This window comes from Arvicola amphibius, chromosome 7, assembly GCF_903992535.2.
Source record: "Arvicola amphibius chromosome 7, mArvAmp1.2, whole genome shotgun sequence".
Taxonomy (NCBI): Eukaryota; Metazoa; Chordata; class Mammalia; order Rodentia; family Cricetidae; genus Arvicola; species Arvicola amphibius.
The window spans coordinates 23136479-23162338 of NC_052053.1; the positions used below are offsets into that span (position 1 = coordinate 23136479).

A 25860-nucleotide genomic window follows, 5' to 3' on the forward strand; every position below is an offset into this window, starting at 1 on the left:
ACAAGTGGTGGTGACTTGTGCAAAAAATGCTTCTTTTTGGACGGGAATGTCAGAAAAAATGCCCAGAGGAAATTTCAAAAATTAATTGAAGGGCTAAGGATGTAAATGATTGAATGCTCATGTGTCATGCACAAGCCCCTCTCTTTAAGCAGTACCCTTAACAAGTGCTCCGAGCGCTCAGCTCATTGTTAAGATTCCTCCTTTACCACTTCTGTACTTCATATGGAGCTATGAATGTGTGTGTGATGCATCCACGCAGGATTTGATGATGAAAGAATGAAACTCTGAAGCAGATAATAATTCTGTGCTTTATTGTTTAGGATGAGGGTGACCAGACAGCAAGTGTTGAGGAGCTGGAAAAACAGATTGAAAAGCTGAGCAAAGTAAGCACGCTCGGATGTGTGTTCACATCTGCCTACAGTGTTCTAAAATTCGGGATTCGGTTGTGTGTTCTCGTCTGCGTACACTGTTCTAATATCCAGGATTCCTTTTTCTGAGTGCTAAGTAACAGCAAGCTTTCCATAAGTAATTAAACAGAAGGATTCCAGAAACACCCTCACAGTTAAACTTGACTGGCTGAATGCTGGGGTTAGAAGCCTCTGAAAGCATTATATTTAGCCAAATCTGTGAAGAAAGAGTTCTAGACTCCTCAATTGTACCTTCAAATTAATGTATCAGTAAAATATATTCTTTTGGAACTAATTACTCAAAAAATTTCTGAGTTTCATAGTAATTTTAATATTTCTATTTCAGTTTACACTTGTACATTTATTTATTATACTTAAATTTGACTTATGAACTGTTTATACTTCAGTATTTATCATTAAAATTTATGTTCTGCTTTCAGTATCATAATAAAATTTAAGATGAGTCATTTTTAAGAAAAATTAAGGGTTTTTTTTTGTTTTTAGATTATACTATAATTACATTTTCTTCCCTTCCTTTTCTCCCTCCAAGTTCTCCCTTAGACCCCTCCCTACTCTCCTTCACGTTCATGGCAGAAAAATTAGTTGGTTGGGTTTTTTGTTTGTTTGTTTGGTTGGTTTTTTGGTTTTTTTTCCAGAGCTGAGGCCTGAACCCAGGGCCTTGCGCTTGCTAGGCAAGCATTCTTCTATTGAGCTAAATCCCCAACCCCAAAAATGAGTTGTTAAGTACTATGAGATGCCTGTATATTATTGTCTCAATGTTCATTCCCTAGCTTTATGTCAAAATTTAAGCATGTGTTGAAAAGACATAGAATATGTGTAAAAAGCTAAACAGATGTAGGCATGGTTAATTGTATGGAGAAGTATTGGCAAAGTACTGAAATCATCCGATTCGTTCTGGCTTAGTGACGTATTTGATGACATGTACCGTCATGTTTTTACGTACTGGATAGTGTGACAATGCAGTAAGCATGAGAGTACCTTTGCTGACTTGTATGGCACGCAGTGTCTGTGATGTAATTATATGGATGACTTTTAACAGCAACAGAGCCAGTACAGGCGAAAGCTCTTTGATGCTTCCCACTCGTTGCGCTCAATGATGTTTGGTCAGGACCGTTACCGACGCAGATACTGGATTCTTCCTCAGTGCGGAGGGATTTTTGTAGAAGGCATGGAGAGTGGTGAAGGTAAGAACTGCAGTCTCCTAAATGGGGTATTGTCTCCGCTGCCCCCGCCTCAAACAGAGACCGCCTGCCTCTGTCTCCTGAGTGCTGGGTAAAGGCGTGCGCCACCACTGCCCTCTAGGATATTGTATTTTTAAAAAGCTTGTTGCTACTGTCCTGCCTTGTGTGCTTTGTCACTGGGCATAGTGAATGCTCAATTCTCATTCCACTGAAGCCTCTTACGCTGAGGGTTCGTGTCCTTGCCTTTTCTTCTGCTGCCAGTCTCGTGGGACGCTGCTGCACCGCATGCAGTGGTCCTCACTGTCACCCTGTGACTCTGCTCACTGTGTGCAGTGGTCCTCACTGTCACCCTGTGACTCTGCTGCACCGCATGCAGTGGTTCTCACTGTCACCCTGTGACTCTGCTCACTGTGTGCAGTGGTCCTCACTGTCACCCTGTGACTCTGCTGCAGGTGTCTCTTCTCCCACTGTCAGACTCTGAGACCTGGCCTATGCTGTCCCCTTCACAGTAAGCACTGTCCTGTCAGAACCACAGAAGATTGGCTCTGAGATCCTAAATCTGCATTTCAGTTTAGAATCTTGTTCATGTTGAAATTTATGAGCACCTAAACCCTTTTAACTTCTTTTCTTGTCACCACTGATTTTTAATATTTCATCTTTAAATATCCCATTCCAAAGTGTACAATAGAGTTAACTTTCTGTGCTTAGTGAACCGGATGATAGAGCTAACTTTCTGTGCTTAGTGAACTGGATGATAGAGCTAACCTTCTGTGCTCAGTGAACCGGATGATAGAGCTAACTTTCTGTGCTCAGTGAACCGGATGATAGTGGTAACCTTCTGTGCTCAGTGAACCGGATGATAGCTGTAACCTTCTGTGCTCAGTGAACTGGATGATAGAGCTAACCTTCTGCTCTCAGTGAACCAGATGATAGAGCTAACTTTCTGTGCTCAGTGAACCGGATGATAGCGGTAACCTTCTGTACTCAGTGAACTGGATGATAGAGCCAACCTGTGCTCTGTAAAGTGGATGATAGAGCCAATCTTCTGTGTTAAGTAAGGTTTGTTGAGCTCAGCTTTTCAGAACTCCATTGCTGAGTGTTACTAAATGTCAGAATCTGATTGGATGGGAGGGTTGTGTCAGCACTTTTGAGTCCCAGGGTGTGGTTCTCAACCCTTGGTGGTATATACACAACTTCTTTCAACACGTGTCTTCTTAATGTGTAGATTCTATAGGAGGTACAAATTTCTATGAAGAACAATCTATAGCCAGGCCCTAGACTCATTTCTGTAATTTTGTCTCATGAGAGGCAAAGGGTTTGAGACCACCTTAGGCTATATCATAGCAAGACCTTTTTAGGAAGGAGGGAGATTGGTTTTCCTGCAGGAAAATTGACTACTGCAGTGTGGAGAGAGACTTGGTTAATCATAGAGAAGGTAGAGAGGTAACAAAGCATTTGTTTTAGTAAACAACCATTCTTTTTTTCTCCTTTTCTTTTCTCCCCTTCCCCCCCAAGACAGTGTTTCTCTGTGTAACAGCTCTGACTGTCCTAGAACTCAGTTTATAGACCAGGCTGGTCTTGAACTCGCTGAGATCTGCCTGCCTCTGCCTCCCAAGTTCTGGGATTAAAGGTGTGTACCACCACCACCCTGCTTAGAAACACCATTCTTAAAATCTTTATGTGAACTCTCAGCATCTTAAAAACAGAAAGAGAGAGGAAGAGAGAAAACAAAAATAGAATTGTGATCAGTGTCCCTGGACAAACTCGTGTTTTTCCAGACTCGTTTTCTCTCCAGCCCCAGGGTGCCTTGAGGGGGACTCCTGTGACTGCTAGACCCCACGATCTCGAGAAGCAGCACACTCGGGCGGATTAGTCCCTAGTGCTGCTCAGGAGAATTAGTATGGTGTATAGTAGCAATTCTAATTAGAAGCTAATTCAAGAGAAGGGAATGAGAGCTTTCAAACGTTAATAGAGGTCTGGCTAGACATGATATACTACTCAGCGTATTGTGTATGTGGTCAAAATGAGGTTCAGTGCAGTGTTTTGCCATGGGAAGCTCTCACAGTAGAGCTTCCGGGAAATTGGAATGCATCCCTTCCACCACTATACTGGTGGGCCTTGTGCATGCCACACTAGGGCTGTGTCCCTGGCTATCCCTCTTCAGCTCTAGCCACATCCTTTATTTTACAGCAGCCCCCTTGTTAAGGAGAGCTTACTGACTGGAATTCCATTACCACAGAAAGGAGAAGATTAAAAATAGATTGCCATGTTCGGTGGCCAACTCTGTAAAGGAAGCGATATAAAATGACATTCCAAGAGGAGTCAAGACACCTAGTGCACTCAGGGTGGTCAGGGAGCACTCTTGAGAAAAGGGTATTTAACCTGAGACTTGAGGGCCAAGAACTGTTGAGCAGAACACTGTCCTGCATGAGAACAGCAAGCACAGAGACCCTGAAGAAGAGAAGCAGAGAGAGAGGAGATGAGAACAACAATATTTTCCAGGGCCAACGGTGCAGAAGTTATAGGGTTTTTTTCAGGTGTTGTGGAGTGCCGAGGCCTTAGTAAGGATTTGGGATTTTATCCCATTTTGCAGAAGAGTGTACAGGATTCTGTTTATGCAGTACTCCAAACCATAAGTTATATACACACCATAAAACAGGAACAAAGGGTGTGAACAGATAGAGCTCCAAGGAAACTATTTAAGTGGGAAATGAAAATGGTGAATGCCAGAAGCTAGGTAGGATGTGTGTGTGTGTGTGTGTGTGTGTGTGTGTGTGTGTGTGTGTGTGTGTGTGTGTGTAACTCCTTGGAGGAAGTTACACCTATATAGATCTGATTAAGCATGATTAGTCTTTAGCAGCAGTAAAGAGGAGGAATAGGCAGGATGGACTTACTCTGTACCCTTCATGGCTGATTGATTATGTTAGCCTGAAAGTCATCTGGTTTTCAGACAGAATAAAATAGTAGACTTATCATTTTAATAAAATTCATCTTTGAATCCTTCGGCATTAATAGGAGAAATGGTGACCCACAAAAGGATATTTAGTGCACTAACAATCAGATGTGATCCAATTTAGTGTTTTGCCTCCTAGGCATTGGCAAAGACAAAAAAAATATTGATAGCATCTAATTTTGTTGAGGATCTAGAAAAAAACAGTCATCCTTATGTGCTTCTGGGGTGAGTATGTCTGGTCTTGAGTTTGACCCAAACTTTCTAGAGGACAGTTTGACAGTATACTTCAAGAACTTTTAAAAAACATATATGTTGCCGGGCGGTGGTGGCGCACGCCTTTAATCCCAGCACTCGGGAGGCAGAGGCAGGCGGATCTCTGTGAGTTCGTGACCAGCCTGGTCTACAAGAGCTAGCTCCAGGACAGGCTCTAAAGCTGCAGAGAAACGCTGTCTCGAAAAACCAAAAAAAAAAAAAAACAAACAAAAAACCATATATGTTAAGTTGATTATTTTAAGGAATTTGCCCAAGGAAATAGATTTTTAAATGCACAAATGAAAATACCATTTATTGTTATGTAAAAAAAATATAAAATTAAAATTCATATCATTTATTGTTAATAGTAAATAATTTTACTCTACTGCTGTCTGTGAGCAGAGTAGTCATGATATCATCCATTCAGTATCACATAGATACTAAATGTATCTATATGATGTAGTTATTTATATATTTATTGATGTTTCATACATAGTCGCAAATTATTGAAACAGGTAGGCTGGACTAGATTCCCTTTTCAGATTACATAGGCTGAGAGGTACAAGGAGAACTCCTTGAAGTGTTATACAGATCTTCTGGTTCTTACTGTGTAGGTTTTGTTTTTAATAACTGTACATTCATAAATGTTGTTGAAGAGTGTGCGTGTGTGTGTGTGTGTGTATGGGGGGCACGCTTGTGTGTTGTGTTGTATGTGTGTCTGTGCCATGCCTGGAGAGAACAGAGGAGAGCATAGGATGTCTTTCCTTCCCACTTTTTATTGCCTTGAGACAGGGCCCCTGGCTGCAGAAGAAAGTCGATATTTCTGCTGGCCTGACTGGCCTGCAGATTCCCCTCCAACACTTGAGCTCCAGGCACGCATGACCATATATGCCTGCTGTGTGCATTCTGGGGATTCAAATTTGGGTCCTCGTACTTGCCCAGCCAGCATTCTTACCCATTGAATCAAGTCTCCACAGCCGTATATTTAATTTTTTATGCTAATGACTGAAAAAAATCCATAAGAAAATGAGGACTATAAGATGTGAAAGTTTGATGTATTTTTATATAATTTGGTGAATAATAAAACTTAGCTATAGTAATGGTTTGATGTGTAGTGATAATTTAATGGCATCTTTTGCTTATATAGGCCTAGAAGAAATTGCAAAAGAAAAAGAAAAGCTTAAAAAGGCAGAAAGTCTCCAGATGAAAGAAGTATTTGAGACTCCTGCAGAATCTTTAAACTGTTCCATTCCCGATCACTGTGAGCAAAAGGACGACCTTAAAGAAAAGGATAACACAAACCTCTTTCTTCAGAAACCTGGCTCTTTCTCCAAGTTAAGCAAGCTTTTGGAAGTAGCTAAAATGCCTCCTGAGTCAGATATTATGACCCCCCCAAAAGTGACCGCTAGTACGAACGGATGTACATTGTCCCATCAGAACGGGGGGAAGCATTCCCTGGGGAGCCTTCCCTCGGCAGCAGCGCAGAGCGGCTTGGAAAAGACAGACACGGGTCTGTTTAGCACTGCCTCGGGTAGCTGTGCGAAGTTGTACGGCCCTCTCCCCAACGACCAGCTGCTAAAAACACTGACTGAGAAGAACCGACAGTGGTTTAGCCTTCTGCCGAGAACGCCTTGTGACGACACTTCCTTGACCCGTGCTGACATGCCAGCGGCTTTAGCGACTCCTCAGTCTCAGCCACCGTCAAAGTCGCCATCGCCTGCTCCAGCTCCACTTCTTGGGCCGTCTTCTCAGAACCCTGCTGGACTGAACCCGTTTACTGTACCGCCTCTTCAGGTTAGTGCTGCTGACAAAACATGTTGTGGCTGTACTTTGACCTTTGGTGATCTTCAAGAATCCTGAGACAGTCTGAAAAACCAAAGCAGTCAGAATGTCTGTCACCGGCTTCATTAGCTCTCCTGCTATCTAACCTTATTAAGTTGGCTTACTCTTCAGTTTGCTGGATTGCAGTATAACTAACATGTAATTAAATACTCTTGGGGACAAATAACCTGAAAGTTAATAATTGTTGCTAATGTGTGTAGTTTTTCTCTGATAAGTGGATATTGTTTTTGAAAGATAGAATTTGAAAAAAATAAGTTTCCAAACATTCTCCCAACTCCTTAGATTAATGAGTTTCTGTTTTGTGAATGTTGTTATTACATTAAGTATATGGAGATCAGAGGACAGCTTGCAGGAGCCGGCTCTTTCCTTCCATCGTTAGAGTGCCAGGGATTGAACTCAGGAACCACAATCTAAGTTTAAGATGTTTTGTTTTACAGGTGAAAAGCGGCATGTCTATGATGGGCCTTCAGTTTTGTGGGTGGCCTGCTGGGGTACTCACTTCCAATGTCCCATTTACATCACCTTTGCCTGGTCTGGGGTCGGGCTTGGGACTGCCAGAAGGAAATGGTAGTTCATTCTTGACCTCCAGTGTTGCTTCAAGTAAAAGTGAGTCTCCAGTCCCTCCACCGGAAAAGGCCACCACAGCTCAGCCAGCAGCTGTTGAAGTAGCAAAGCCAGTAGATTTCCCTAGTCCAAAGCCTATCCCAGAAGGTAGGTGTGAGCGGTGGCTTGCAGCCCCTTGCTGTGTCTTGATTCTCATGCTGATAGTTTATTTCTCTTTGTAAATGTATCTCTGATGAATTTCCTTGTGGCTAACAAATCTTGAGGTTTGCTCTGCCATTATTTCCTAGTCAGAATAATGTAAACTATGGGCATAATTTGTCTTGACTTAGAAATGCAGTTTGGTTGGTGGAGAATTATTGACCCAGAGGACCTGAAAACATTGCTCAAAGTGCTGCATCTCAGAGGAATCAGGGAAAAGGCACTACAGAAGCAAATACAGAAGCACTTGGATTATATTACTCAAGCCTGTATCAAGAACAAGGATGGTAAGTGCCCAAGAGATTTCTGCTCTTTTATTTTATTATGAAAATTCATGTTTTTTTTAATTCAAGATTTTTATTTACTTTTTTGTTTTGTTTTGTTTTCTGGGGACATTTGTCTGTATGAGGGTGTCAGAGCCCCAGAACTGGAGTTAGTACAGCAGTAAGCTGTCGAATTGGTGCTGGGAAATGAATCCTGGGTCCCCTGAAAGACCAACCAGTGCTCTTAACCACTGACCCATTTCCCCAGCTCCAAAAGTTCATTATTTTACCCCAAAACCTTTTACTGTATGTTAATTCTTTATTACTTTTATTTATCTTCAGATTATTGTTATTATTTTTAATTATGTACGTGCATGCATAGACCAGAGGTATTGGACCCCCGCAGCTTCAGTTGTAGGTGTTGTAAGCCATGTTATGTGTGCTGGCAATCAAACTTGCGTCCTCTGGATGAATAATGCTTTTAGCCACTGAGCCATCTTTCCATAGACTTTATTATTTTAGATTTTGCTTAACAGTAGCCAATTCCTTTTCTCAAATTGTGTTAACTTTCTATCATTTTTAGTACCTATACACATATTGTTTTTGTGTGCCTCAGTTTCTTGTTCAGCAACAAACTGTCCACATGTGCTTGTACCTTTGTCTATGTTAAGTGTATGGATGTAGTGTGTGAAGCATTTTACTCATTTAGGGGAGGAAACCACCATGGGAGGGCAGTGAGAAATCAAGTAGACTTCAAAACTACTTTCTTCTCAAATGTAGTTGCTATTATTGAATTAAATGAAAATGAAGAAAATCAGGTAACTCGAGATATTGTGGAAAACTGGTCCGTAGAGGAGCAAGCAATGGAACTGGACCTGAACATCCTCCAGCAAGTAGAGGACCTGGAGAGGAGGGTGGCGTCAGCAAGCTTGCAAGTGAAGGTAAAGCCAGCCTGGCGTGCAATCTGTCTTTAGGGACGGAAGGTGATGGTTATTATATAACTTGTATAACGTGGCTATTGTACTGAATGTTTTCACATGATTTCATTTAATTCTCAACAGTCCTGAGTTAACCTCTCCTGTCGTACAGGTAAGGAACGGGTTCAGTTATCATTTGAGTGGCAAAGTGTGTGCAAGCCAAGCCTGTTGGACTGTGTAGCACATGTGTTTTTTTACACTTTGTATTCATGGAAATCATTTTGTTTTTACCATGATAAGTAAGTTTTCTCATAAATGTCAGCAGAGTCTTACTACAGTGTTCATGGAAGATCAAGGACTCCTTTATCTTTAACTGTTGTGTGTCAGACTTTTTCTATGTATAGTCTAAACTGGAAGGACAATACAGACATTAGGACCCATGTTCTATCAAAAAGCAGACACACCGTATGTGAAGCACGTGTCTTTATCCGATGGGTGTGATGTCACGGGCAACGGTCAGAGCTGATTTCTGCTGGAGAGACAGAAGATGCTTACACAAGATGCTTAGGCTTGGGAAGAGGGCAGTAGTATGGTTGTGCCGATAAGTAGATAGATATCCGTGTGCTGACTAAGCAGAGAAACCTGCAGAGCTTTAGCAAACAGGGATCTCTCATCTCGATTCACTTGATATTTATGTTTTATTCAGAGGAAAATGTATTACATAATTGTATCCTGCTCAATAATTTAAATTTTGCTTCATAATTAGTTTTGAAGGTCTCAAAAAACCCATCATTTTCTAGAGCTAGTATAATATCCCTTTTTGTCACAAACATAATTGCTAACATTAGAAAACAAAATTTATTATTTCTTAAAACTATTGTGCTATGAAACTGTGTGTCTTCTCCCCTAGCCTGTGAACTGTCCACACGCCTCATTTATCTGGCATCATCAACAAAGGAACTCCTCCACACGAGTTAATTTTCTGGAGAAATGAAAATTATTCCATTTAGTGCTATGATTTTTTTAAAGATGTTTGTTGGATTTCTTGATTTATGCATTTCACTGCCTCCTTAAATGGAGAATAATGAGTGTAATTTACATTGTCTTGGTGACACACTATCTTTACCATGAAGACCAGTGGTCAGGCTGTAGCCCCTAGGAAATGTGGAAGGTTTTACTGAGTAGTTGGCGTGCTTTCTCACACGCTGCTTCTGCTTTCCATGCTCTGATGTTGCCCTCTCTCATGGTCACTTGTTAACTACTTGTTGGTGTTGGTTTACGCGGTTTTAATTTTCCTTCAACGTATTCCATCTAATTTGCCAGTGCTAACTGACCTCTAGTTGGGAAAGCATGTCAAGTGTTTATAGATTAGAGTGTGGCCTGAAACCGTCACACTTGGATGCCTTGATCCCACCACATTGCTGCCTTCCGTGCCCTTGCTAATGCTCTCAGCAACTGAAATAAGTGGAATTGGCTTTTGAGTAGAGTGTCTTGGCATCTGGTTATTAAGCTGCTTGTGAATTGTGCTGTTGTATTATTCTGAGAACTGAATAATAACTTGAATTGTCTTTAAGTGATGAAAAAGTACTAAAATAATTATGTCTTACTATCTATAGAAGACTTAATCATATTTTTTCTTAAAAAGAAAATACTTTTACCCTGAGAAGCTTGTCATAATGAAAGCACATTAAAATTGTGCTGTTGATCTATTAGATATATTCATTTGCATTTTGTTTTTTGAGGTAGGGTTTCTCTTTGTAGCTTTGGAGCCTGTCCTGGAACTCACTCTGTAGACCAGGCTGACCTCAAACTCACAGACATCTACCTGCCTCTGCCTCCTGAGTGCTGTTATTAAAGGTGTACACCACCACCATCTGGCTTGCATTTTTAATCTTTTGTGAGCTGACTAACCCCTTCAGCCATGAGCCCTATGAAATGGCTTCTAAGTTCCTGTTGTTTTCTGAAAAGCATGGGGGGTCTACAGGCTCTTTCAAATACTGAATCTGTAATTGTATATGATATGAAGATGACCACAGGTTTCCGATTGATTTTACTGTCCTTAATCTGACCTTAAGTGTCCATTGCCTATCTGAACTGGGGGCCTCTTTAACACTCACACCATCCCATGACTTTACTCACTATGAGCCATAACTGAAATGTCAAAGCTAAGATTTACATTTATCTTTGTTACATTACTATTAGCTTTATTTGAGTTTGCTTTTCAGCGTACAGAGCTACCTTTATCATAGTGTTACCCAAAACATTAAGTTTTAAATATTACAGATTTATAGCAACCAGCTTCTTTTCATTCATATTGTATTAACAGAGCAAATCAAAGGAAGAGCCTTTTGGACAGAGCACAGCCATCTGGCTTTTGATTTCCTAATTCTAGTTTACTTTGCAGAAGTTGAAGTATCATATTTACAAGGTTTCTGTTTTTCAGCTATTTTGATTCCCTTTTAGAATGTGGGAAGTTTTCTTTGATATAAGTTATCTATCCCTGGGCCTGTATGTGACCCCTAAGTATTTGTGCCTTCCCCAGGTCCTCATGCTTGCCAGAAGCCCCCAGACTCACGATCCACCTCCTGTGTCAGGTTCCCTGGGCTTACTTTCCAGATATAAATATTCCATTGAGATAAAGGAGGAGATTTGTTCTCGATACAGAGAATAGCAATTTCTTAATTTAATTTGCAGAGAATTCCTTCTGAGTTTTTTTTATTTGATATACTTTTACTCAGTAGCTTTTTAAAAATGAGACAATAGACACTACAAAATTGGACAAAATGTGCTTCTAATTCCCAAAAAGCTTGCCTTATAACAGAAAGGTAAGATGTGGCACTCAGGTGCAGAATCTAGTAACTAACCATAACGAAATGCAGTGTAGTGTGTGAATTTTAGAGTGGACTGGTTTCTGCTGGGTATCTGGGAGAGCTCAGTCCAAACTATGTGGAGTGGAGACATGTTCTGTTGTAAGAAAATGAGTGGGATTTTGACAGACAGGAACCAAGCAAATAGTAACTAAGAAATAGGAGAATGAACAGAGGACCAGGGACCGAAAATTTACCATGTTAGAGAGGAGCAAGTCATGGAGTCTGAATGCAGCGTTGATGCGCGAATGGAAGGTGAGGATGACGGAAAGTCGAGGCACTCGAATGTCGGTGGTTGGGAGCATGCTAAAGGCTGGGCAATCTTTGGTTTGGGAACAAAGGACTGTGTGAACAAACATTGTCATGAAATTGTTCATTTATTCAATCAATATGTATATATCGAGTGCCCGTTATTTTGCCTTCACTCTACTGGAAAGAAATGAGTAATGGCCAGCATGGCCCCACCCTTGTGATACTGAGAGGGAACAGGATGTTGATCAAATCGTCGTGCTGTTGTAGAAGTACAGCGTGGCAAGGCTAGGGAACATTTTCCTAGGGATCCTAGGAAAGCCTACAGCAGGAGAACTTACGCCCTGAAGGAGTTCAGGAAAGGACTCCCTTCAGGGCGTGCTTCATGGGGTGAGCCCTGCCAGGTGGAGGGGTTACATTGTAGCTGAAGACAGGGAAGCATAATATGGGCAAGGGGAATAGCTATGCCAGCTTTACAGACAAACGGAAAGTAGTGGGTATGAGGACACTCGTGTGGGAACAGTGGAAGGCACGAGGGCAGAGTCAAGAGAAAAGTTCAAGGCCAAGACATTTCCTTTGATACATGTATTGCATTAATGAACATGGCAGTCTAAACCTTTGCAATTGTTTGCTGAATTTTACTGCTTATATAATCAATGTTATTTTTCACACACTTCTTACCAACTGTTTTTCCTTTTTTGCTCTTGTTTTAACCTAGAATTAGGAAATGCAAGGTAAAACCTTTTAGTAAAAATCCTTGAGATCTGCTGGTGGTCGCTGCAGAATTTTACGTAAAGGTAACTCACCGGTCTAACAGTTTCAGAAGAAACCGTAATGACATTATTCTCTTGATGTATAGGGTTGGATGTGTCCAGAGCCTGCGTCAGAAAGGGAGGACTTGGTATATTTTGAACATAAGTCATTTACTAAGTTGTACAAGGAGCATGATGGAGACCTTACTGGTGACGAAGAAAACAGTGCACATGCACTGGCCCGGAAGAGTGACAACCCCCTAGATATAGCTGTAACCAGGCTGGCTGATTTGGAGCGGAACATTGAGAGAAGGTATCTGAAGAGCCCCTTAAGTACCACCATTCAGATCAAACTGGATAATGTGGGCACAGTTACTGTCCCTGCTCCTGCACCATCCGTTAGTGGTGATGGTGACGGGTAGGTTATTGAGATTAACTTGACAAATTATTGTGCTTCTTTGCTAATTGGAGCCTATTTTCTATTGCCTGTTATCTATGTATCTTCTTGTTTGTCTGTGATCCTTGTGGATCATGCTATTTGCATGGTGCTTTGTAAAAACTTTTTTTTTGTTATGTGCATTGATAATCCTGCAAAGTGATCTTACATTTATCTGGTTGTGACTAAGCTTCAAGGCACGTAGCCACAGTCTGTGCACTACATCAAATTTAGTTGCTTAAACTTTATACTTATTGGCTGTACATGTTTTTGTCATTGCTTGGCTTTCAGTGTGATGATTGTTTCACATTCAGTGACCATAAATGTTGCCATGACCTACTCAATTTCTCTGTATCTCAATGCAGAATTGAAGAGGATATTGCTCCAGGGCTCAGGGTCTGGAGAAGGGCGTTAGCAGAAGCTCGCAGTGCTGCACAGGTAGCCCTGTGCATCCAGCAGTTACAGAGATCAATAGCATGGGAAAAATCAATTATGAAAGTTGTAAGTGTTTTTATTTAAGAAATACTATGACTGATTTTCTCTGTTCTGTTTTTTCCCAACCTCCAGATCTTTCTTAACTATATATTACCATATTGTTACAATAATATATACTGTACTTGGGAGTATGTCTAATTCTTAAATACTATACAATTTATTCTTTTATCTTATCTTGAACTTTTTGTTGCAACCTGCCAAATATATTGTCTTCTCTTGCTCAGATTTTGGCTTTGTTTCCTTTGAATCCTGACAGTTTGCCTCCTATAGCAGCCTAAGGTTGTTAATGGAAACATTTTAAAGGCTGCTCACCCTGTGCGCACTCTATATACTAGCATTATCCTCTCCATTATCCTTGATTGTTTTACTTTTCTATCGCTAATAAGAATACTAAATACAGGGGCTGGAGAGATGGCTCAGAGGTTAAGAGCATTGCCTGCTCTTCCAAAGGTCCTGAGTTCAATTCCCAGCAACCACATGGTGGCTCACAACCATCTGTAATGGGGTCTGGTGCCCTCTTCTGGCCTGCAGGCATACACACAAACAGAATATTGTATACATAATAAATAAATAAATAAATAAATAAATAAATAAATAAATAAATAAATGAAAAAGAATACTAAATACAAAACAGAGAACTTTGACTTGCGTGTTTGTATCAGATGAGGTTGGCATAAAGACTAGAACCTTTTGTTTTTCTCCTGATAATTAAAACTGACTTTTCATCTTTGGAAACCCAGGTAGTTATTGGATAGCAAGCATGCATTCTGGCATCAAATTCCAAAATAACAGCTATAGTTCACATACATTCAAAGAGACAGTTGTTTTAAATCATGTACATAGTGCCCTATTACCTATTAATGTACCGTGTATGGAAGTACCTGTTATATAGAGACCTTTATGAATTGCTTTAATATTTGTTTTTGAATTAAAGACCAGCTTCAAAATTCTAGTATTTGAGACTTGTTTTCATGAGTAGCTAAAGTTGAAAATTACATTCCTTGTAATAATCATTCCCCCAAGAAAAGAAGAGCTCCTGGTAATTCAGTGTTCCTTTCCTCAGTTTCCTCTTGGTGCTCCCACTGCTCATAGCCTTGTGTGCAGTGTACACGAGTAAACTTTGTCTTCCCCTTTTCATTTCTTCCTAAAGATGTCTGGAATCGGAATCTGCAGCTTTTACCGTTTGTTCAGACTTAGGTCTGTGCAGTTGCATTAATTTACTATAAGCCTGAAAATGCTGTGCAGGTTCTTTGAGAACATTTTCTTAAACATAAAACTATTTAACAATAAAAATATATTTTCCTAAAATTAATAAAAACAATTTAAGTAAGTTTAATAATCTCCTTAGGCAAATATATTTGTTGAAGACTAGATTACAGTGAATAAAAACACTGGAGTTTTACATTAAAGTGAACTTTATAGTTATTTTTTCTTATCGTCCTCTGAAGTCATAATAATGGCCAATTTTGTTATAAGCTTAAAGAAACCTCCAACCTGGCTGAAAAGTGGTAGCACACGCCTTTAATCCCAGCACTCCAGAGGCAGTGACGGGTCTCTGTGAGTTCGCAGGTTCTCTGTGCAGCCTAGGCTCTCCTGTACTCCTGCCTGTGTTTCCCAGGAACTGAGACGAGCCAGGCCCCACCACACCTGACCCCTTTTGCATCCTCAGTTTCTTTGGGTTTGAAATTAGCCTTTCCCATGTTACTGACATGTTTGTATCATCATTTAACCCCATGACAACAGTCTCTTTAACAATATTCACCAGCATATTATTTGTAGCATCTAGTTCAGCTGTGGAGTGCTTGCCTGGCATGCACAGTTCCTCTGGGTTCCTCTCTCAGGACCACAAATAATGATGGTGGTGATCACATGGTTTGCTATTGATAGATTAAGAAGTATTTCATAGCCTTTGATTAGATAGATATCTGTGCCCATAATAATCCTCCTAATACATCCAAACAAAATGTTAAAGTGCTCAGTACTTTTAAAAACTATTGTCTTAGCTGCATGGTTGTGGTACACACCTTTAATCCCAGCACTCGGGAGGCAGAGGCAGGCAGAGCTCTGTGAGTTCAAGGCCAGCCTGGTCTACAGAGTGTCTTCCAGGACAGCTAGGGCTGTCACACAGTGAAACTCTGTCTCAAAAAACTAAAAAAAGAAAGAAAAAGAAAATATATTCTTAGCCAGATAGCAAACTTACCAGAACAGAGGAAACTGTCACTTTGCTTCCAGGTAATTCTCTGCATAAGTATTTTTTTTTTTTTTGCTTTTGTAGCAAAGGAGTTAAAAGCAAATATCAGTGTACATGTTCTCACATAATAATTATGGGCTATTACTGGGAGCTTTTCAGTAGTGCTAGACAGTTGATATTTGTCACCTCTTTTCTGAAAAGATAAGAAAACACTTATTTATAAACTGGATATACCTTGTTCTTATTGTTTCTGAATAAGTGTTTTACAATAGAGTTCATAAAGGTGGAGTATGGATTTGGTGAAATACCATTAAGTTACTCAGTGGTGTGGGATTCAGAAAGTCCATCTAATAGAAACTTATTTGGGGGGTAAACTCTACTGCTTTCACGTTTACATACTTGACAATTTTAGTATTGCATTCACGTTTACATACTTGACAATTTTAGTATTGCATATATCTGATATATTTAATAGACAGTTTTCATATCTGTTCCTTTGAATAGTATGTATCTCCTATTCTGATTACTTTTTTTTTTTTTTTGGTTTTTCGAGACAGGGTTTCTCTGCAGCTTTTAGAGCCTGTCCTGGAGCTAGCTCTTGTAGACCAGGCTGGTCTCGAACTCACAGAGATCCGCCTGCCTCTGCCTCCCGAGTGCTGGGATTAATGGCATGCGCCACCACCGCCCGGCTCTGATTACATTTTTAAACTACCTTTGTGTATATATACATACAAATATATATATTAAGTTATGTTAGATTAAAGTTTCCTAGGTTAGCATATAATGTATTGAAGTTAAATGAAGCAATTTTGAATTGTTGAACCATTTTTTCTTTAAGATTGCGAATACCTAACTTTAATAGAAATGAATTCCCATTTAAGTGTAGTCACTTTTGAAGTACTGACTGCAGGGTGCTTTCTACCGTGGTAGCACTGTGCCCTGAAATCAGACGATGTGGGTGAACTCTGCTCTTACAGCCGCCCTGGCTCTGCGCCTTTCCCTCTCTCTCTTTCCGAATTCTGTTATACAAACTATGTCTACACAGGGGATATTTTCTCCCTTCATGCTTGAAGTCATTAATGGTGCTATACATTTTTCAGTAAAGAAGAAATATTTTTAGTTGTAGAAAATAAATCATGACTGTAAATTCTTTATCGTTTTCTTCCTTGGAGATAATTTTTAAGCTGAATTTTCTATATTTGTGGCCGAAATTTGACTTGGTTTCGTTTTCAGTGTTTCCTGTTAGACACATTTTTAAGTCAGTCATAAATCATGTATGAATAATATACAATTTAGGAATATTTTCTTGTTAATATATAATTAATAATTACACAAAGATGAGTTTCTAAATCTTGATATTAAAGACTATTCTCTTATTTCTTTCTCAGAATATCATAAGGACAATAAGATAAGCAAAAGCTGAAACATTACAAGTCCCATGTATTAAAGCTATTCATTGCTTTGTGTGCTCTGATGTCATGTTGATGACTTCATACGTTGACGTGTACATGCTTCTGAAGTGTGTGAAGGCATTCAACCTCTAGCTCTGTTCTATGCAGTGTATCTGAAATGTGCATTTACCCAAAAAGAATTGCTCGCCCGTCATGTGGTCCATATCTGTGTAATGAGAGATACATAGATGTGTGTGGCTACTATATATTTGTTAGCAAGCGGAATGTTCATTATCAGTACAAATAGGAATTATGGTTTGTTTATCATAGCAGAGGACTGATGTTAGGTGGTTTTATGTGTTTGTAGTACTGCCAAATCTGTCGGAAGGGGGACAATGAGGAGCTGCTTCTGCTCTGTGACGGCTGTGACAAAGGCTGCCATACCTACTGCCATAGGCCCAAGATTACGACCATTCCAGATGGGGACTGGTTTTGTCCAGCCTGCATCGCTAAGGTAAGAATGGTAGACTAAGCTTTAAATTACCAGAGTTTTGTGATTTGTTTTGCTTAAAGATTTAAATCACCACAGTTTATAAAATTCATCTTTTAACAGTCCATTAATTTTTAGTGCATTCACAAAGTTGCTCAGCATCACCACTACATAATTCCAGAGCATCTTTATAATGTTTTCATCAGCCTTTTACAGATATGCGGGATGTCTGTGTCTGCCTACTTTTTCTTACCCAAAATACTTGGAAAGTTCATGTTCTAGCATAGTTCAGTATTTTTATAGTCAAATAATACTCTATAGACTTACTACATTTTACTTATTCAGTCATCAGTTGATAAACATTTGCATTGTTTCTACCTTCCAGATACTGTGAATGATTATCTAATCATGCATGGATCAGTTTTTATAAGAACTGTATTTGGTTCTCTTGGGAATTTGACTTGGAAGTATCCAAGTTGGTTGTTTTCTTACTCTTACTTTTTTGTTCTTTTGTGGGCCTGCCACCCAGTTCCCCAGTAAATACACACAGAGGCTTATCTTTTTGGTTTATCGAAACAGAATTTCACTGTGTTACTTTGGATCCTGTCCTAAAACTAGCTCTTGTAGACCATGCTGGCCTCCAATTTACAGAGTTCTGCCTGCATCTGCCTTCCAAGTGCTGGGATTAAAGTGCCACTACTGCCTGGCTACAAGGGCTTCTTGTTTCCTATGAATGCCCAGCCTTAGCTTGTCTTGTTTCTTGCCAGCTTTTCTTAACTTTAAATAATCTCATCTGTCTTTTCCATCTTGACTTTTACCTTTCTCTTTCTGTATATCCTTTCTTTTCTTCTTATTCTGTGTCGGGCTGCATGGCTAGGTGGTTGGCCCCTGGAGTCCTCCTCTCCTTCTTTTCTCAGTCTTTCTCTTTATTCTCCCTGCCTGACAGTCCCACTTATCCTCTCTCCTGCCTGGCTATTAGCCCTTCAGCTCTTTATTAGACCTATCAGGTGTTTTAGACAAAGTAACACAGCTTCACAGAGTTAAACAAATGCAACATAAAGGAATGCAACACATCTTTGCATCATTAAACAAATGTTCCACATTCTGGCCTGCAGGTATACACACAGACAGAATATTGTATACATAATAAACAAATAAATATTAAAAAAAAACAAATGTTCCACAGCATAAACAAATGGAACACATCTTAAAATAATATTCCACAACAGAAGAGAATGTTTAAGTCAAGTGATAATGAACACCTGTATTTTTTCTGTCATTTTCCAGTCACATTTAAAGTAGAAACCTGTGAAACAAATTATGAGAGACTAGGTCAGGCACGCCTTTAATCCCAGCACTCGGGAGGCAGAGTCAGGCGGATCTCTGTGAGTTCAAGACCAGCCTGGTCTACAAGAGCTAGTTCCAGGACAGGCTCTAGAAACTACAGGGAAACCCTGTCTCGAAAACCCAAAAAACAAAACAAAACAAAAAAACCCCTGATTTTCCACCTGCTGCTTCTGGAACTTTTTTCTATTTGTTCTAGCTCTCTACTCCCTCTTCAGCTTTCCTATTAATAACCTCTGTGGTTTCATTTACAGACGTGCTTGTTCCTAGCTGTGCTCTGCTCTGAGAAAGAGCCCTGTGTACCTCACTTGGTTGGCAGACTAGAGGGTAGGAACACTGGCGATCCGCTCTACACTGCTGGATCTGCAGCTAGCTTCACGTTTAAGAATTTTTAAAATAGATTTTTTTCCCCATGCTTTATTGGGTGTCACTCATAGGAGAAGAAATTCCCAGATCTTTGTAAAAGAATAGAATTACCAACCTTCTAAAACATAGTTGGTGCATCTTGTGGGTCTTAGCAAACATTTATGGTTTAACATAATAGAAAGTCGATAAACGGTTGTTTTCTTATACCCCATCTGCTTATTTTTTAATTAAAGGCAAGTGGTCAGACTATAAAAATAAAAAAACTTCATGTCAAAGGAAAGAAGACAAATGAGTCCAGGAAAAGCAAGAAAGGGACTGTTGCTGGGGACACTGAAGATGAAGACTCTGCTTCCACAAGCAGCTCCTTGAGAAGAGGAAGCAAAGATCTCAAAAAAAGGAAAATGGAGGAGAACCCTTCCATCAGCTTATCAAAAGTAGAAAGTGCTACTTCTGTTAAGAAACCCAAAAGAGACGACGCCAAGGACCTGGCTCTTTGCAGGTATCTTTTCTTCCCTTCAGTTTTTAAATTTAGTTTGTGGAATGCCAACTGCAGGTACCGATTTCAAACATTATTTTCTGTAGTGTGATCCTGAATGAAATGGAAACTCATGAGGATGCCTGGCCTTTTCTACTTCCGGTAAACTTGAAGCTTGTACCTGGGTACAAGAAAGTCATCAAGAGGCCTATGGATTTTTCTACAATCAGAGAAAAGCTAAACAATGGACAGTAAGTACATCATTTCTGTTCAGCCCAGTAGCGAGTATTGAGAATGAAGGATTAACACGGTGATTATCATGGTATCAAGAGAAGCTACGAAAGCTCTTTTTTTTTTTTTTTTTGGTTTTTCGAGACAGGGTTTCCCTGTAGTTTCTAGAGCCTGTCCTGGAGCTAGCTCTTGTAGACCAGGCTGGCCTCGAACTCAGAGATCCGCCTGCCTCTGCCTCCCGAGTGCTGGGATTAAAGGCGTGCGCCACCACCGCCCGGCCGAAAGCTCATTTTTATGGTGCGTAGGAAATGTTTCCTCTTTACCAGTGCAGCTCTTGTCAGTGGGGGGTCACAGGGTGGCTGGAGAGTTTGTGATGCGGTGGAGTTGGAAAGGTCTCTGGCAGAACAGTAAGAAGTCAGATAGTAAATGGGATGTGGGAAATGGCAGGTGAAAAGCACCTTTCTGTCTTCGCTTCAGCATAAGGTCTTACTCTGTAGCTGAGGCTGGCCTTAAACTTGCAATCCTCCTGTCTCCGCCAGCCGGGTCCTAGGATTGCGGGGTGTGGTACCATGCCTGTCCTGGAGACCCAGCCTTGCAGAGCACAGTGAATGTTTTATGCACAGACTTAGGCATGTTCAGTGCGGTCATCCTGCTCTCTGGCTTTCCTTCTACTTCCTCTTTAACAGCGGCCTGTAACGGTGTGTTTCCTTTCAGGTATGCCAGCTTTGAGACCTTTGCTCTAGATGTCAGGCTTGTGTTTGACAACTGTGAGACATTTAATGAAGATGACTCCGACATAGGCCGAGCTGGCCACAGGATGAGAAAGTACTTTGAAAAAAAGTGGACAGATACCTTCAAAGTGAGCTGAAGTTGTAATATTCTTTTTCTCCTTTTCCTTTTCAACAAGGACAAACAAGACCAGCAATGTGAACTGCATTTACACAGATGTGCAAGGCACATGCATACTAACTTTTTTCCTTGAAATAAGTATATATATATATAAATATATATATTTAAAAAGGTGAGAAGAATGACACCATTTTTAGAGGCTTCACTCCTCCAGCCAAGACCATTGGTCACTGGTTTATGTGATTTATCAGCTAACTTAGGTAGAACAGGGAAGCACACCCAAAGAATGTTCAAAGAAAAGGGTGGTGTAGTGCAATACAATTAAACTATCAAATCGCACTGAATAGCCAACACCAGAGCTCTAATGTGGGGAATGGTTCTCCTTTCCCTCTCAATAAATATATATTTTTCATTTTTTTACTTTGTAGTTTATTTTTTAGTGAATGTATTTAATTTTATGAATTATTTATGATTAAACCACATCCAGAATCTTCGTTTTCTGTGAAAAGGAAGAACTAGAAAATTGCTTTAAATCTTGAAAATACAACAAGGAATGTTTTAAAATATAAAACAAAGCCAAGTTAAACTGTTTACACTGATGTGCTCTGAAAGCACCAAAAATAAACTTTACTGTAGAGTTCCAAGTACATTTATATATACATATATATATATATGTTGCGCATCACTTGTGTAGGTAAAGTGTATTTCAAGCCAGTGGAAATTGCTGTGTATATATTGTTCATTATTGTTTATATTGAGTCTTGTTGTAATATGTATTATGTGTATATATTGTTTGGAGACATTATTGTTTATGCCTTAGAAGGACTGTAGCATTTTATCTGAAGGTAATTACAGCTCTACAGCTGTACAGTGATTATCCTCTACCAACACTGTGGCGTCTCCCGAATCTTGGTAGTGCCTGCCTTTGAAACAGGGTGTAGGGGATAGTAGTTTTCCATTTTTCTATTTTGTTATATAATTTTAAGCCACCAGGGCCTAAATTAAAGTATAATCATTTGTATCCATGTGGAATAAAATCGTGACAATTTCCTATACACACAGTATTTTTTCATAGAGACACTTCCTTCCCATCTGCCTTGCCTCAGAAATAAATTTAAAAGACATTTGTAACCACTGTGTTTATCTACTGTGTGTTGTGGCCTGTTGGAGGCAAATAGATCAGAGTTTTTTTGTACCTATGTAAAAGTACTTGAAGTTTTATTTAAAATAAAATGTTGTGGAAAAGGTAGCATTCTTTTTTTTTTAAGGGGGCGTTGTTTTTTACTGCTGTGTGTGGCACGGATGAAATAAAAGAGTTTACAAAACAGGTAAACTCTTTTTTGTTGTTGTTTTTCTTAATGTACCTTAATGTGCGTTCGTTCAGAAGCCGGTGACTTTAAACTTTAGTTCTGCAGAGTCCTAGCGGTGTGTGTGGTGACTCGGAGCGCAGTGTGCCGAGTGCAAAGCCTGGGTTAAGATCAGCTCTTAACTTCATGGAGTGTAAGTTTCTCTTGACCTCATTTTGTTTCACATTTTCATTATGAAAGCACTAGGATACCTTGCTGTGATATGAGAGGTATCTGTTTATAGAAGCATGGTTATTGGTCATAAAGGGTGTAAATTAAGCCATGAGATTCATAGTTGTAAGTTTTGGTGGGCCAAAGCTGGACACTGGAAAGCCACTGGTGAACAAGATAGGCAGGATTGGGGAGGAGACTCATGGTAAAGTTGCTCAAGCCTGAGAAGCTGTGTTCAGATCCCCAGCCCCCACATGAAAGCCAGGCCAGTGCTTAACCCTAACTCACGGGGGTTTCAGAGGGATCCCAGGGGCCTGCTGCACCGCCAGCAAGTGGCAGGTTTGTCAAGAGACTCCAGGGTAAGATAGAAGACTTTGATTAGGGAAAACTTCACATCAACCTAAGACACTTTCCTCCTACCGGGTGGAATGAGCAGGCACACCCACAGACACACATGCGTACTCCCCAGCCCCCCCGCCACACACAGAGAATAAGTCATAAAAGGCTGGGTGTTGTGGTACAATACCTTTAATGTCAGCACTCAGGAGGTAGAAGTGAGTCTGAGGCCAGCCTGATCTGTTTAGTGAGACAGAACAGAGGCACTGAGCGGGAAAGGGAGGGAGAAAGGAAAAGAGATGACAGAAAGAAAGAGTAAAACTAGCCTGGTACACAAACTGTGGGGGCAGAAGGGAATGAGAGGAGAGAAAAAAGGCAGGCTGTATCCCTGCTTGCAGACAAGGGGTACGGGGATGAGGCCATGATGGAAATTAAACCCAATGTCTTGTTCATCGTAGGCAGTGGTTGTTTGTTTGTTTGTTTTGTTTTTCAAGACAGGGTTTCTCTGTGCGGGACAGTCCTAACTATCCTGGAACTTGTTTTGTAGACAAGGCTGGCCTTGACCCCACTGAGGCCTGCCTCTGCCTCCTAAGTGCTGGCACTGGAGGTGTTTTACTGCTGAGCTGTGTTCATGCCCACAGCTTTTCATATTGAAGGAAAAATTAAAATCTCCCAAGAAAATAATGCTTGATTAAAAAGACTTTGAGCCCTAAGTACTTTCTAGAACCTCTAAATTGTTTGTAGAGCTCTCTATGAACATCAGCTGTCGTATAAACACGTCTGTTTCTATTTATTGCGACACTACTCTCGGGAAGCTTGGTCAAAAATAACCATGTGGAACGAAAGTGAGGTGCTGGGCTGGGGGTGCTGTCTGGGGTGTCTGGGGAGTCGGGAGGGGCTGTCTGGGGAGCCTGGGGGGGCGTCTGGGGAGTCTCTGGGGGAGCTGTCGGGGGGCTGTCTGGGGAGTCTCGGGGGGGGGGCTGACTGGGGAGTCTTCGGGGAGGCTGTCTGGGGAGTCTTGGGGGGCGTCTGGGGAGTCTCAGGGGGGCTGTCTGGGGAGTCGGGGGGCTGTCTGGGGAGTCTCAAGGGGGCTGACTGGGGAGGCTGTCTGGAGGGGTGTCTGGGGAGTCTCCAGGGGGGATGTCTGGGGAATCTCTTGGGGGGCTGATTGGGGAGTCTCAGGGGGGGGCTAACTGGGGGGCCTGTATGGGGAGTCTCGGGGGGGCTGTATGGGGAGTCTCTGGGGGGGCTATCTGGGGGGGCTTTTCTGCAGGTCTGCATTTCATCTGTATGGGATGACGTCACCTCCATTGTCCAGGGCTTTCATAAATGAGAAAATACTTAAATCTGTAATGCACAAAGCAGCTTTCTAAAAGCAACCATTTTCTTTTAAAAAGAGAAACTCCAAACATGGAGGCACACCTGTAATCCTAATAGTCAGTGGCTAAGTCAGTGGCTTGGAGGCCAGCTTCGGCTCCATTCCAAGACTCAAATGAACAAGCAGAGAAATATGACGAGTATTCCTCTCCCTGGAAAAGGGAGAGGTTGACAAATATTGGCTACCTTGGACTGGTGTCTTCATTGTAAGTAGGCAGAGGTGACCACTGAAGTGGGCAATGGGTGGTATCCCAGAAGGACTACCACCAGGGGTATCTTTATGTGTGTGCTTCTTTTATATGTGATTCAGGACACTCAACACTGCTCAATCTCAATAAAACCAGGTTCATTGTTCTCAGTTATTACGTCCTAAGGCTGGCAGTTTGTCACAGAAACAGGAGCTAATGTGCCTGTTGGATGACTTTGAGACAGGAGATTCTGTCTCACTAGAGATGAGGCCATCTCTTTGTTCTGTTCAAGCATCAGTTGGTTTGGTGAAATTCACCCACATTTTGAATCTGTTTATTCTATATAGTGACCTAGATGTTAATCACATCAAAAACTCTTCAAAAAAAAACACTCAGAATATTTTTGGTCAAATATTTGAAGCACCATCAGGATGGCAGATGAAGTTAATCTATATCCAGACTACGAATCCGTTCTTTTAGGATGTCTCCAAGTTCTGTGAAGATTAAATGTTAAACATTGGACTCCCTCTCAGTGCATGGAATTCCATATTAATAAATACTTACATGATTCCTTATACCCTTACCTATTTTATTCTTTGTTTTTAAAGATCATATCATTTCTCCTCCCTTCTTCCCCTCCATGTCTAACCCCCACTTTCAAACTGACAGACTCTTCCCACCGTCGTTGCATAGACATATAAATGGATAAGCATAAATACGGTCTGCCGAATACATTTAGTGTTGCTTGTAATATATGTTTTTTATGGCTGACTGATCAGGAGACTCATCCGTGGGGAAGAATGGTTCTTCCTCTCTCAGCAGATGTTAATTGTAGTTCTGTGACGTTCCCTGCATCTCTGCTGGGGTATCAACTGTTGCATTGTCTAGGTTTTGTGTGGAGGAGGCTGTGTTGCTGTGTTGTTGAGATTACGTGGGTGTAGCTTTCCTGTTACAGCTGGAAGGCACATTCTCACAGCAGACTTCTTAGTCCTCTGGGTCTTATAAATCTTCCTGGCCCTTCTTACATGATGTTCCTTGGGGCTTGGGGCCCGGTTATGGTTTACTTTTATCAATTTGGGCTGGGCGCCCCACAGCCAGTTCTCTGTGTTTTGACTAGTAGCGAATCTCTGTAATGGTCTCCTGCTGCTGCCAACAGAAGCCTCTTTGATGAGGCATGAGAGCTACACATTATGCTGCGCCAGAGCGCAGGATGTCCCATCCAGGTTGGGCCTAGAGCATGATGTAAGGGACGGCCGAGAAGCTCCTAATGTTTGTCATTCACCTTTAAGTCATTATGTTGCAATAACTAATACTGTGGTAAAAATTCCTCTGGAACTGCTTCCTATGGGAGAGTTGTGTGTGTGTGTCCCCCACAGCCTTGCCACGCGTCTCTGTGGGTGATGCACACCCACTGTGCTCTCCTCCCAGCCATGGAAGAGAATGGCAGTCTTGCCTTGGAACAAATCCTTAATATTTGGATAATTTTCACAAATAAACTATCACAGATTTTGAATTTTGAAATGAGGCTGGTTTTATAATCATCTGAGCAGCTCCAATATTGGCTTGTTCTCACAGCCTCTGTCCAATATAGCAAATAAATCTAACCGCAGCTGGTCTTGGAACTATGAAAATTGCCTCTGATGTGTATTCGTCCAGCCGTGCTCAGCGTGCATTCTGGTAGCACATGTTCTGGTGACAAGGTGAGTTC

The 25860-nt window shown here is 40.9% G+C and overlaps 1 protein-coding gene across 15 annotated transcripts in view; it reads left to right on the forward strand.

The window, feature by feature from the left end:
• Baz2b (bromodomain adjacent to zinc finger domain 2B) overlaps positions 1-21983 on the forward strand; it is a 285451-nt gene extending 263468 nt beyond the window's left edge. For 10 of the 15 annotated variants that reach the window (XM_038336361.1, XM_038336366.2, XM_038336369.2 and 7 more), the window contains 12 exons: positions 321-383; positions 1468-1612; positions 5962-6608; positions 7094-7367; positions 7550-7705; positions 8462-8622; positions 12574-12884; positions 13268-13403; positions 17347-17493; positions 19413-19678; positions 19762-19905; positions 20600-21983. In XM_038336361.1, coding sequence (XP_038192289.1) covers positions 321-383; positions 1468-1612; positions 5962-6608; positions 7094-7367; positions 7550-7705; positions 8462-8622; positions 12574-12884; positions 13268-13403; positions 17347-17493; positions 19413-19678; positions 19762-19905; positions 20600-20753 — 2604 coding nt within the window. In that variant the 3' untranslated portion in view covers positions 20754-21983. The remainder of the gene's footprint in view (positions 1-320; positions 384-1467; positions 1613-5961; positions 6609-7093; positions 7368-7549; positions 7706-8461; positions 8623-12573; positions 12885-13267; positions 13404-17346; positions 17494-19412; positions 19679-19761; positions 19906-20599) is intronic. The other 5 variants (XM_038336370.1, XM_038336371.2, XM_038336373.2 and 2 more) reach the window with 1 other exon arrangement.
• The last annotated feature ends 3877 nt before the right edge of the window (positions 21984-25860 follow it).